This window comes from Phacochoerus africanus, chromosome 11 (genome assembly GCF_016906955.1).
Source record: "Phacochoerus africanus isolate WHEZ1 chromosome 11, ROS_Pafr_v1, whole genome shotgun sequence".
NCBI lineage: Eukaryota > Metazoa > Chordata > Mammalia > Artiodactyla > Suidae > Phacochoerus > Phacochoerus africanus.
The window spans coordinates 90017852-90031004 of record NC_062554.1 but is presented as its reverse complement, the minus strand read 5'-3'; the positions used below and the strand labels follow the sequence as shown (position 1 = coordinate 90031004).

At 47.7% G+C, this 13153-nt stretch overlaps 2 protein-coding genes across 6 annotated transcripts in view; one reads left to right on the top strand and one right to left on the bottom strand.

The window, feature by feature from the left end:
* The window catches only part of CDCA7L (cell division cycle associated 7 like), a 39698-nt gene extending 28641 nt beyond the window's left edge, over window positions 1-11057 (top strand). For all 3 annotated transcript variants that reach the window (XM_047753944.1, XM_047753943.1, XM_047753942.1), the window contains exons 4-10: window positions 3629-4006; window positions 5458-5529; window positions 5644-5814; window positions 6675-6800; window positions 7721-7870; window positions 8906-9042; window positions 9581-11057. In XM_047753944.1, the coding sequence (XP_047609900.1) occupies window positions 3629-4006; window positions 5458-5529; window positions 5644-5814; window positions 6675-6800; window positions 7721-7870; window positions 8906-9042; window positions 9581-9611 (1065 nt within the window). In that variant the 3' untranslated portion in view covers window positions 9612-11057. The remainder of the gene's footprint in view (window positions 1-3628; window positions 4007-5457; window positions 5530-5643; window positions 5815-6674; window positions 6801-7720; window positions 7871-8905; window positions 9043-9580) is intronic.
* DNAH11 (dynein axonemal heavy chain 11) overlaps window positions 10588-13153 on the bottom strand; it is a 344143-nt gene continuing 341577 nt past the window's right edge. For all 3 annotated transcript variants that reach the window (XM_047753939.1, XM_047753940.1, XM_047753941.1), the window contains 3 exons: window positions 12853-12965; window positions 12171-12311; window positions 10588-10966 (listed from right to left, as the gene is read on the bottom strand). In XM_047753939.1, coding sequence (XP_047609895.1) covers window positions 10719-10966; window positions 12171-12311; window positions 12853-12965 — 502 coding nt within the window. In that variant the 3' untranslated portion in view covers window positions 10588-10718. The remainder of the gene's footprint in view (window positions 10967-12170; window positions 12312-12852; window positions 12966-13153) is intronic.

Here is a 13153-nt window from a genome sequence, read left to right as displayed (position 1 = left end):
TAATCATTAGCCACATGAGGCAGTGTGGGTTGCAGTATTTTTAGTCCTGTTTCCGAATTGTATTGTTCCTTGCAAGGAGTCACTTCACAACTGAAACAATAACTTTTTTCTTAAGGAGCGGCCCAAGAAATGGCAAAAAAAAAGACAAAAAAAAAAGTGAATCCCTGGTCCATCAGTCTATCATTCTTATAGAGGAAATCCCCAGGTGCCTTTGGAGTTTGGAGGGATGTGTCCTAGGCGTCCCTTACTGTCCTTTGTGTGTGTGTGTGTGTGTGTGTGTGTGTGTGTGTGTGTGTGTCTTTTTAGGGCTGTATCTGAGACATTTGGAGGTTCCCAGGCTAGGGGTCGAATTGAAGCTGTAGTCGCCGGCCTATGCCAGAGCCACAGCAACGCGGGATCCGAGCTGCGTCTGCAACCTACACCACAGCTCATGGCAGTGCCAGATCCTTAACCCCCTGAGCGAGGCCAGGGATCGAACCCACAACCTCATGGTTCCTAGTCGGATTCATTTCTGCTGAGCCACAACGGGAATTCCCTTTACTGTCCTTATCAAATAAATTTTTTTGAGACTCTTTTTGAGCCTCTTTTACCTGAAAAGAGGAGGGTCTAAAAGTTCCTAAAAGTCATTTCTTGTTGTGTGCGAAGTAACGTTCTTAGGTTTGGAGTTAATTGGGCAGAACTTTAGCTGTGGCACCAACCTAGAGTGTTCTCCATGCTGACGTGCTTTTTAATGATAACGATGACCTGGGCCTGCTGGCTTCCTGAGGGAAATCTGCCCTCAGCACTTCGCCATCAGAGGCCTGTTGGCTGATCTCTTCCTTTTATTCTATATATTTAGGCCGGTTTACTGCTGACCAGTATTTGAATTTCAGGCTCACTTTGAAGAGCCTTTGGATCTTTTTCAGCATCAGAGTGTTTTCTTTTTTCTTTCTTTTTTTTTTGTCTTTTTGCCTTTTCCAGGGCCATTTCCCGCGGAATATGGAGGTTCCCAGGCTAGGGGTCGAATTGAAGCTGTAGTCTCCAGCCTACACCAGAGCCACAGCAGTGTGGGATCTGAGCTGCGTCTGCAACCTACACCACAGCTCATGGCAATGCCGGATCCTTAACCCACTGAGCAAGGTGAGGGATTGAACCCGCAACCTCATGGTTCCTAGTCAGATTCGTTAACCACTGCACCACGACGGGAACTCCCAGGGTGTTTTCTACTAACTGAAAAATAGCATTCATTTGTCTTAAAACATCAGTACACCGTCTTCTTCCTGAGTAATAAGGTGAGGGATAAAGAGGTTAAGCCTTGTCAGGCTCAGAAGAGCCCAAGGAACCATTTCCGGCGTGGAACTTATATAGATTAAATAAGCTGTAACCAGCAGGGTTGCTTTGTCCTTCACCTTTTTCTGGAATGACTTAGGGCCTGAAAGCCCTAATGGTAGGCTGCCTTGCTTGATGGTGATTTTCTTCTATGAATAGCAGCACGGAGCTGTGCCAACCTGTAGGCTCTAGTGCAGCCCCCTCGCCCCCTTGGCTTTCTCTCCCAAGCTATTTGCATGGCAGTTCGTGTGTTCTGGCCAGCACGTCTCCGGTTTCTTGCCAGCAAGCCACTGAGATCCTTCCAACCCCTAATGGGTATCATCTACTCTTAGTGACTTACGTATCTTCTGTTTTTTAGTTATAAAATGTTGGGATATTCAAATAATCTATTTCTAGCATGGGAAAGTTAACGACTCCAGAAGTCTTTTTTTCTCCTCAGAATATGAGGAATTCATTACATATAGTGAATTGTGACACTTGATACTGACTCTCATAGACGTCATAGCTCAGGGCAGGTCCACCCACATATTGTATTTTAAAATTCAGTGAGAGAGGAAGCCTTGTTGCCTCCCCACCCAACCTCCTGCCCACCCTGGTGAGACCACTTTTTTTTTTTTTTTTTGGTCTTTTTAGGGCCGTACCTAACCTCCAGGGACATATGGAGGCTCCCAGGCTAGGGGTCCACTTGGAGCTGCAGCTGCCAGCCCACGCCACAGCCACAGCAGTGCTGGATCTGAGCCGTGTCTGTGACCTCCACCACAGCTCATGGCAATGCTGGATCCTTAACCCACTGAGCGAGGCCAGGGATCAAACCTATGTCCTCATGGATACTAGTTGGGTTCATTAACCGCCAAGCCACAACAGGAACTCCGAGACCACCTTTTTGATGCTGGGGTGTGACTCTAGTGTCATGTGATTTTGCCAGATGGGAAACGCCTATGGCCGTGGTGCTGGCCCCTGTGTTCTTCCCCTTAGGTCTGGGTCTCCGCTGGTGTTTCCAGTATGCTCTTTCCTGACTTCAGCGCTTTGTAGTAAGCTACTCCACATGGTTGGTAAAGAGAGGCAGGCTGGATGACGATTATGATAAATGAATAAAGCTAGTCAGGGGAGCTACTTCCTTCAAAGTCTCCAACATCATCTTCTGAAGTAGATTCCTCTGCAGCTCCCCATTTGGAATTCCAGTGCTCCGGACCTGGAAAGTTGAGGATATTCAAATAGATAAATCAGAACGGTAGTCCGTCTTCTTTCTCTGCCTGGCTTGGTGTGGACGGACACATACACCAAGGTTTGGAAGTTACCTGCCGCTTTTCCCTCCCTCTGCCTTAAATGTTTAACTTGAGTCCAACTGAAATTTCTGAGGTGGTCACCGAGGACGAAGCACAATCACTTAAGTCAGTCCCAGGCCCCTCCTCGTGCCATTCTCGGCTGGCCTCACAGCAGGAGTTCCCGATGGAGGTTCCCAGGCTGACCTTACCAGCCTGTGATCAAGGATGATGGCCTTGCTCTTGACACTTAAACCCATCTCTGCTGTGGGTTTAAAGGCTAAGAGTCCTTTGCATCTGAGATGTCACCCATTATCCCCTGGGCCATTGCCCTCTGTTCTTACTGTGTTCTTCTCACACGTAAGACTAAGTTTGGTTTTAATGCTGGAGACCTGCACTGAGTGGAGATTGAAAATTGGGGCGGAGAATTCGTGAGCTGTCGGCAACAGGTGCCTGCAACCACCCGCAGAGCTGCCTGCCTGATTTTAGCCCCTGGCTCTTACAGAAAAGAGAGGGGGGCTGTCCTTGAATGAGGACCCAGCATGTCCTGGGGATGGTGTACCCCCACTGAGCCTGATGGCAGGTCATCTGCCTGCTCCCTGGTCTCTTCACTGAACTGAGGTCACTCCTGTTACTCTTGTTCATGAGTCCTGTTCCTGCTCTTGAGGGCCAAATGGTATTTTATCTGGGCACTGAGCACTCCATTTTTACCTGAAGGTCATGAACAGTCCCATATATCTTGGCTCTCAGATGTGCCAGCTTGGTTGGTCCATTGTGGAGGAGCCCCACCGTGTCAGTGTTTTGCATCTAGCCTGGTGCTCTCATTGGAACACCCTCTGCTCATGGGTGTGGCTGGGCCAGAACACAGAGTAGCCTGCCCTTTGATTTTGTCCATCCACTGACTGAGTGTTAATTGAAGAGTTCAGGAGGCAATACTAACAGGAAGGCTACGTTTTTAACTGTTTACTCTTTCCCTAAAATAACGTCAGAGTAGTTCTAAGGTTATGTCTTTCTGAAGGTCCATTATAGGCAGTGTCTTTGTTCTTTCATTTCCTTAGCTCGTGGAGTCAGATCTGAGTGATGACGGTGAAGCATCTTTTGTGAGTGAGGAAGAGGAAGATGATGAAGAGGCAAAGGCTACATCTAGAAGAAGCAGGCCTAGAAGAAGCAGCATTGGTCTTCGAGTAGCCTTGCAATTCCCCACCAAGAAACTGGCCAAAAAAGCCGATAAGAACACCTCCTCTGAGCCGTTGTTTTCTGGCTCACGCTTACAGGACAATAAAAGAGCAATTCTTGGAAGGAAGACAAGCTGCAAACAGAGGAAGGAAAGGGAAGATTCTGCCTCTGAGTCTGAGGATGACTCCAGGGAGGAGGGCCAGGACTGCTCGGATGCTCTGCTGAAAAGGACCATGAACATCAAGGAGAACAAAGCCATGGTAAGGCTGCTGAGCTCTGCTGGGGCTCCCAGGGCTGTGCCCCCATAGCCGCTGCTGCTTTGGCTTTTATCAGGAAGTGTGCTCTGGGAATTGTGGGTTCTCTCTCTTTGTTCTGGACCCCATGCACTCATCACCTGATTAGCTCTGGTTTGGAAACAGAGACTCCCAGGACCATGTTTAGCCTCCTCCATGGTGCCCTGGATTAATGCCATTACTCTCAATCAAGTTAAGTTGCACTTATGCAGTGGTATTTTACAGAGATGAGAGGGCCTGTTCCCAGCAGCAAGAAGCAAAGTGTAAGTGGGGATGTTGCGAAGCCCACTTAGGAGTTACGTTGTGCATGTCAGGCAGATGCACACGACTTCACTCCATATACTGTAGTTTCAAGACATCAGCAGAAGGAATGAAAGAAGTCTCATATTAAAATGAACCAAGCAGTTCTGAATCCATTTAAAATGTTTTCATGAGAATAATTAATGGACCAAGGTAAAATCTTTATGTGTATTTGGTTTTTCTGTATGTAGCCAATAACTCTTGTTTGCTTTCTGGTTTTTTTATGTAGAATCAGAAAACATAATTCTACCACTCATATTCACATTTAGTATTTTGGTATATTTTTTCTTTGAAATACTGTGTATACAGTCTCATTACATGTCTACTAAGTTATGTAAGAAAATATAAAACCTACTTTTGGGTGAAATTTATCCAAAGACATATTTATGCTTAGCTAAGGGGAGTTTTTAGCACTGTATAAAATAAGAACTATGTTCTTCATGATTTTTTAGTGACACCCATAAAACTAAAAGAAATCCTAATTACTTTTTTTTTTTTTGGCTGCACCTGCAGCATGTGGAAGTTCCCGGGCCGGGGATCACACGTGTGCCACAGACGTGACAATGCCGAGTCCTCAACTACTAGGCACCAGGGAATTCCCTAATGACATTGTTTGATGGGCATAGTCATGCCTGTTACTTGGGTGTCTGTAAATGTTGATTTGGAAATATTTTCATGGGTAAGAAATGAACCAACTTAAAGGATCAGGGTTTTGGTGCTCTAAGTTACTCTCAGAATTATTTAGTTCAGCCTTTTCTGTTTTGATGTGATGCCACTTGATGCAGGTGTCCAAAATGATTTGGTGCAGGGTCTCACTGCTCATCAGTGGCCCAGTCATGATTCCAACCTCATGCTCTAGGCCTTGGACCTTTTGGGACAGTTTGCATCATGTCCTGTCTTACATATAAGGGACGGGCATAGAATTTATTCCTCTGATGATATCAGCATCTTACCTGAGGAGCTTAAAAGCTCTACATGTGAGGTTAAACGGGTAACAACGGTTGGGATCTTATGTGAATGACTTTCATGGCTGCAAAGTGGCAGGCTTGGGATAAGGTGTGGGATGGAGTGGACTCGGCAATGTTTACGCGAGATCCTTTCTTCCTTCCGAACTTCAGCTTGCGCAGTTATTGGCGGAATTGAACTCCATGCCAGATTTCTTCCCGGTCCGAACCCCGACCTCGGCTTCTGTAAGTGGAACTCCTTATCGTAACTGATTCCAATCCTGACGCACAGGTTGGGTTCCCAGGCGGCTGTCGTGACAGCAAGCAGCCCGTTGCGCGTGTCTGTGCTCTCGCTTGCAGAAGAAGAAGACCTCGAGGCGGGCCTTCTCGGAGGGACAGATCACGCGGCGCACCAACCCGGCCCGGAGCGCACGGCCTCCCGACAAGTTCGCTCTGGAGAACTTCACCGTCTCGGCCACCAAGTTCGCCGAGGAGTTTTACAGTTTCAGGAGGAGGAAGACGATGAGCGGGGTATTTTCTGACCATAATAAACCAGTGCTTCTTGGTCTGAGCCAGAGCTCCTCCTCAGCCCGGTCACCCCGGGGCTTGTCCAGAGCGCTGAGGTGCCGACTCAGTAGGTCTGCAGCTTGGTCAGCAGCAGCCGACAGGCTGCCTAGCAGCCAAGATCCTGGCACCGCCCGTGCTCCTGGGGCCATGCTCGAGAAGAACCCAGTCTGAGCCTGCTCTTGGGTGAGGCTGTAGGCCACAGAGAGGGTCCTTTCTCTCAGCTGAGCTGCTGCTCAGTGGTCAGGACGCCAGCTTCCTCTCCGGTGGAGACTTAGAAAGGCCTGATAACGGCTCCAGGTGGCTTCGTGGTTCTGCTTGTGGAAAGCACAGTCTTTCTCCTTTGTGTCTTAGTAGATCTACTTAGGGAAAGTAGATCTCACTAAAAATTTGCATGATCGTAACTTATCGGGAGTCCCAGGCACTGGACTTGGACAATGAAATCCTTCCTTGTTTTAAACTGTCTTAGGAATGGGGAGTTGCAAGTGCTTTCAGTCCAGAGCAAGAAACTTTGGCCCCTTCCCATTTGTGGGTCTGGCTCTTCCATGTGGGTCACTTCCCTGACCTCAGAGAGTTTCCTGCAGGTGACATTTACTGTCCTGTGTCACCTTGCTGGAAAGAAAGTTTCGCACTTGGACAATGAAATCCTTCATTGTTTTAAACTCACTGTTGACTGACTGAATAAAGGATTTCAAGGAAATAGAAGAGGGACATAATGAACATGAATGCTGCTAGAGCTCTGAGTTTAAAATGTTTATGCATTTTTCTTTTTTTTTTTAACCACTCAAACTATCTCATGCCAAGTTCTGCTCTGGCTCTTTCTGCAGGGAAAATGCCAGGGATATAGACGACGTCACCGTGTATCTTCTTTTCGGCCAGTGGAGGATATCACCGAAGAGGACTTAGAAAATGTGGCCATAACCGTTCGAGATAAAATCTATGATAAAGTTCTGGTAGAGTAGATCTCACCAATAATTTGCATGATTGTAACTCTTAGCGGGAGTCCAAGGCACTGGACCTGGACAATGAAATCCTTCATTGTTTTAAACTGTATCTGAGTTTACACCATTGTGCCATCTCCCAGGGGCTTGAAGGTGGGCTCTTGATTTGGAGGGTCAGCTATAACTGGGCAAGGATGGACGGCAGAGGTGTAGTTTCTTATAAAAGCACATTTATAATTGTTATTATCTTAATCATACAGTTTGTATGTTTTAAACATTGAAAAAAATCATGTGATTCTTGTATAACCAGTAGGGAAAACTAAAGCTTGATAGAGTATCTTTGGTTGGTAGGAAATGGGTTACATTTTTTTTTTTTTTTTACCAAATTTCATTTATTTATTTTTGGCCATGGTGAGCAGTGGCTTGGTGTGGGATCTTAGTACCCAAGCCTGGCACTGAACCCAGGCCATGGTGATGAGTCCTATCCACTAGACCCCTGGGGAATTCCTACACTTTAAAAATAATGGTGATGTAGAGGCTGCCTTTGTATAGTTTTGCATCATTTTTAGATAATGGGACTGTGTCTTAACGTAGTATTAAAAGGCTTTCAGTTTAGTTGTCCACATTTTAAAACTGGGAGATTTTATACTGGACATAAAATCCCGGGGCTCAAGGCCACTCAGTCATGCCCTGGGGGCTCCAGCCTCTCCCATCATTTTATCTCTTCTGGGCTCCACGCTCCGTTTCATCTGGCCCCAGATCTAAAACTGCTTATAGACTCCCAGAAGGTGTTAGCGTTTGTAGCAGAGAAACAGCACTGCTCGGGTCTAGGGGAGAGGCAGTGCAGTTTCGTGCACTTGAGAATGTCCATGTGGGCTCGTGGGCATCCCCTGTGAATGCCACGTTGACCCACTCACCGCCGCCTCCCTCAGGGAAACACCTGCCATCAGTGTCGCCAGAAGACCATTGACACCAAGACGGTGTGTCGGAACCAGAGCTGCGGCGGGGTGCGAGGGCAGTTTTGCGGGCCGTGCCTGCGGAATCGCTACGGGGAGGACGTGAGATCAGCGCTGCTAGACCCCGTGAGAACAGTGTTCATTCGTCCTGGGTTGTGTTGGTGAAGGGAAGTGGGCTGACGATGGCTCCTGGGGCCCTTTCCTGGGGATGGGGGACTGCAGAGCTCTGGTTTCTATAGACCCCTCACCACCCTCCTCTTATCCTGCCTCTTAAGACTCTGGCAGAAATGAAAAACAGGGTTTCCTTCTAGAAAGAGAGCAAGCTGACCAACAGGCAGGAGAAGAGTGTGTGTGTGGTTTTCCAGGGTCGAGCCAGGCTTTCTTAGAGTTGTGGTTTGGTGGTGTGTCTTTCCTCCAGCAGCTATTTACCTTGGATTTGCCTGGGCCAGGCAGGGCAGGGGGCGGTATTGTGTGGTATAGGGTGCTTTCTGTGTGCCCCTGCACTGCTGGATGGTTTCAAGTCTGTTAGCACAGATTATTTCATTTCAGTTGTTATTAATTCATTTAACCTCATGAAGTGGGTATATAATCTCCCTACGCCTTGGTTCCCTCTGTAAAATGAGACATAATATGGTTGGTATGTATGCCTTTGAACCTGGGCAGTCTAGCTCCAGAGTGCTCTTAACCAGTGCACGTTGCAAGACTTCTTCTTGCAGCAGTTGTGGGGTAAATATACCATTCCCAGTTTGCAGCAGCATTCCACTGCCCCTCGGCTTGAGTGACCTGAGAAACCCTCTACTCTGAAAAGCAGGGCCGACTTCCTGGGTGTGTGACCTGTGAGGTCTGAGGTCGTAAGGGGCCCGGCCCTTGCTCTGAGACCTGAAATTCTCCCCAAGTTTTGAACTGGTGTCTACTAATTATGTACCTGGTCATGTTTAAAACCAACCTGTTTCAGTGTTTCTGCATGAATGATTTGGGTGATCAGCCTTTCTGGGCCTTTCGGGAACATGCGAGAGGAAAGGAGACAGGAATACACATCCCGGGAGCGGTGGGGGGGGGAGGAGAATCACCTCGAGATTGGAGCCAGGCTTGGTCAGAGCCTCGTCTTGAGGGAGCCATCGATGACGGGTGTGGGCGTTTGTGCTGCCGTTGCTCTCCTAGGATTGGATCTGTCCTCCCTGCCGAGGCATCTGCAACTGCAGTTACTGTCGGAGGCGTGACGGCCGCTGTGCCACAGGCATCCTCATTCATCTGGCCAAGTTTTACGGTTATAATAACGTTAAGGAGTATCTGGAGAGGTAAGCCTCCCAAATCAAAAACGGGGATTGTAATTCCCCGGGTGCAACAGGGGAGACCCCTCTGGGCAGGTCGTTGCCTTATTTCAGCTGATCCTTAACAACTACCCCGAGTGCCAGCCATTCTTTATCTGTTGGCATTGGGGAAGCTCCGGACTGGGATTCTTCTCTCTTAGGAAAATTCCTTCCTTGGCTAAAAAGTTCCCCTCCTTGTGTTAAACAGTAATAGGTAAGCAGCAGGCTGAGGGCAAGCCGTGAAGGCCAGAGGCAGCCCTGACCCCACTGGCAGAGAGGGGAGGTGTGGGCCACGTGCACTGGGGACAGGAGGTGGGGTTAGGGATGTGGGAGTAAGGTCAGTCCGCGGGGAGGTCCTGGCTGCCAGCAACCTGTTGCAACTGTGGATGCAAGTCAAGGACTCAGGACTGACCTGGCATCAGGAGACTGGTTTCGGACCTCGCACCCTAAAGGGTTGTTGTGCCTTGAGCCTAGAATGCTGTGTGTTTTTGCCTCCATCCCACTAATGTTTCCCATTTTTTCTCAGCCTGCAAAAGCAGCTGGTAAAAGATAATTAAGAGAAGGAAGAATCAGCCAACTCACCGGGGACTACTCTGCAAGACATGCCATTTGTGCCTAAGATTTCTTACGGTTGTATTTTTATACAGATTATTTTTTGTAGATCTAAATACTATTTTTTAAAGATTGTTTACGCTTCACAAAGGATTTCTCAGGAGGACAACAGAGGAATCTCCACACATGTATACCCAGGCCTGTTTGGATACAGAATTGTTAAAAGCATCTGCAGATGATTAAAAAGCACGGTTTAAATGGGGTGGGGTTAAAGTTTCAGGTAGGTTCCAGAGGAAATATTGTATAAGCAGCTCTTGCCTTTGACACTGTTGAATTATGTCTGTTGCATTGACCTTCGACCTCCCAAACAGTAACTCGAGGCCAGGCTGTTACAGGGGTCACATCCCCTTGAGTTTACCTTATCACGAGTGACTATAGTTCAGACCATGCAGTTGCTCTTTACTTAACCTGCTCTGGGTCATTGGAAATTTATATTGAAGAATGTTCCCCTAAATTACAAAGTGCAATTAACCGCAGAACTAGAGTCTTATTTTTACTAAAAACTTGAAAAGTGGACTGTCACATGACTGACACTGGAGGCCTTAGAGGGCTGCTAGGCAGCAGGAGTGGCTGGCTCTTCATTCAGAATTTGCCCACTGCCTGGGGCCAATTGCTTCTCTCTTTTAAAAGAATATAAGGGCTAATTTTTAAAGATTTTAATGTCTATAAGAACTAGATACCACGTGTAGATTGGGAGACTTCCAACCACATTGTTTTTGAGGTTCAACGTAAATGTGAGAAATACTGTACTTTTTTGTGTTGCGGGATGAGGGCGTCAAGGGGAATTAGGGAAAACCAAAAAAAAACCTGAATAAGATTCTCAGTAGGTGTCCTATATGTTTTTCTACATTTGGTTCTTTTTGTCCCCCTTCTCTACTTTTCAAGGATGGTATTTTAAACAAAAATGCACATTTAAGTTACTTAAAAGTTACATAAGCTGGAATGTTTTATGCCTCTTAGAAAGAATAATTACTGTTCACGGGAACAATGGCAGAGCCTCACTGTGCTCCAGCTGAGCCTGGAGGAAGAGGAGTCCCAGCGCCAGGGCTGTTTTATGCTTCTAGCAGCAGAGCCACGCCCGCCAGAACCCACTTGGCCGTCTTCTCTTTGCTCTTCAGCCTGAAGGTCCACACATAGTTGGGGCCCCTCATTTTGGTTCTATACACAGGACACTCGTAGGTGTGTTTGGTTTCCTGTCTGTCCATGGGGATGGCTTTTGCAAAGATGACTGGCATCGCGGACCTTAACTCTTTGAGGTGGGCGTCAACAATGGTTCCTGACTGGCTGTCCCACCTGGCACCTACGGCAGAAACACAGGGGTTGCAACTGGGCTGCATGTTGGTACCAATCCTCTAATTGTTGGAGGCAATAAATATTCCGGTTTTGTCACATTTACTGCCTGTCAGTGGCTTCCTTGCCAAGATGGCCCATGACTCGGGTGGCAGGGGCGTTAAGATACCTACTGCCCCAGGGCCATGCATATAAGCATAGACTCGCTCTTGTTCTAAATGTGTGAACTTCTCTGTGAGCAGCAAATAGTTTGCAATCAAAGGTATAAAACTTGCCATGAAAACAGATTCCAGACACACTAACGCAAACTGGTTTGCCCTCCCTTTAAAAAAAAAAAAAAGTGAATCTACCTGCTTATGGACAGTAGCCGTCTCTAGTTCACCACATTCCTTCCCCAGTGCACCTTCTGAGGCCAAGTTCAGGTCACTCATTTTTATCACCTATTTGCCTTTAGACATCTGAACCTGTGGCCTGTGCCTCAAATGAGCGTCTCTTGGCAGAGACCCAGCAGTTCTCAAAGTGCCCTTTAGGCTAAGAGGAAATGCTTTCCAAGATAAATGCATGGCTGAACACACTTGGAAAATAGTGCATACTCTCTTCCGCCCTCCACTCCCACCTTAAACAGTCACAGTATGGACTGGCATCTTAAAGGCTTAGAGAAGTCTGGTATTTCATGACAAGAGTGAAGTTACTGACAGTTTTTAGAGAGAGCTTTTTTGATTAAAGAACAAAATAGGAGTTCCCGTAGTGGCCCAGCTGTGGTGAACCCGACTAGTATCCATGAGGATGTGGGTTTGATCTCTGGCCTTGCTCAGTGGGTTAAGGATCCAGCGTTGCCTTTGGCTGTGGTATAGGTCACAGACGTGGCTTAGATCTGGTGCTGCTGTGGCTGTGGCGTAGGCCGGCAGCTGCAGTTCTGATTCAACCCCTAGCCTGGGAACTTCCATATGCTGCCGGTGTGGCCCTAAAAATGGGGGGCAGAAAAGGCCAAGGTAGTTCAGTGTAAGTCTAAAAGAGATAACTATTACCCTCAATCCCTTAAACTCTTACACTGGATACAGGTCCTAGCATTTAAAAGCAGGAAATGAGGTAAATAACTGCTAGTATGAATACATGCTGAGAAACAGGATAAATGAAGAGCAGAAACCAACTTGAACCTGAGTGAGAAGGTCCTGAATGTAGTAAGTGTACGTGTACTCCCCGGGGCGCCTTACCTTCCATGAGGAGCCCGTGCAGGTATGCACCTTCCCTGGGGGCGTGCCCGTAATCCTCCTTCATTTTTTTGGTAACGTCAATGGTCAGGCACATTTTATCCAGTGGCCACTCGTTTTTCCGTGCCATGGTCTGCATGATTGCTTTGGGAAGTGGGGGTGGGGGGGGCAAAGTCACACACTTAAGGGCTCCAAGAGCCACCAGTAAGCCAAGAAGCATCTACCTGAGGCCTGCTTGGCCCCATGGTTCTTTTTTCGTTTTTGGTTTTTTGGTTCTGGGGCATTTCCACATGGCTACCCTGGTGCAAGACTGGGAAACAAGGGCCTGCAGGACCACCTCACTGCTTTTGCGAATGGAGTTTAACTGGAAGAGCCATGCCCTTTGGTTATGGCTCCTTTGCTTTAGCACCACTGGGCAGAGTGGAGCCATGCGAGACCATGGGCTCTTTGACAGGAGACGTTTACTGGGGTGACCCATATCCCATCCCATCCCACCTGGCTGCACCTCTCCTGCTTGGCATTTTATATCCCTTGCAGTGGTACTGTCCCTCCTCCTCTTCTGTAGTGGCTGCCACAGAAAGGCTGGTCAGCAGGGCAGGGGGAGTGGCGCAGGGGGAGCCAGGCTGGACCTCTGCTAGGAGCGTGGCTCTATCAGCACCAGGGGCCACCCTGCCCCAGCCCTTACCAGTTAAGAAGGACTGAGGGTTGAAGAAGCCAGAAAGCCACACCACAGCTGGAAGGGCAAGATCTTGCGTCCAGGTATCGAGTTCCCGGCATCGCAAGAGGAGATCATTAAACCTGGGAACAGAAGGTAGGAAGAAACAAATTTTTTGGTAATGAAGTTTTCCAGTAAGATGAGACTGGGGAGGGGGCGGTTGGGGTTAAGGTAGAGGTCCGCAATGGATGTACAGTAAAACCGTTAACACTGTCCCTTTAAAGGGCTAGATTATGTCCTGTTGAGATTTTTTTTCTTTTCCTTTTTATGG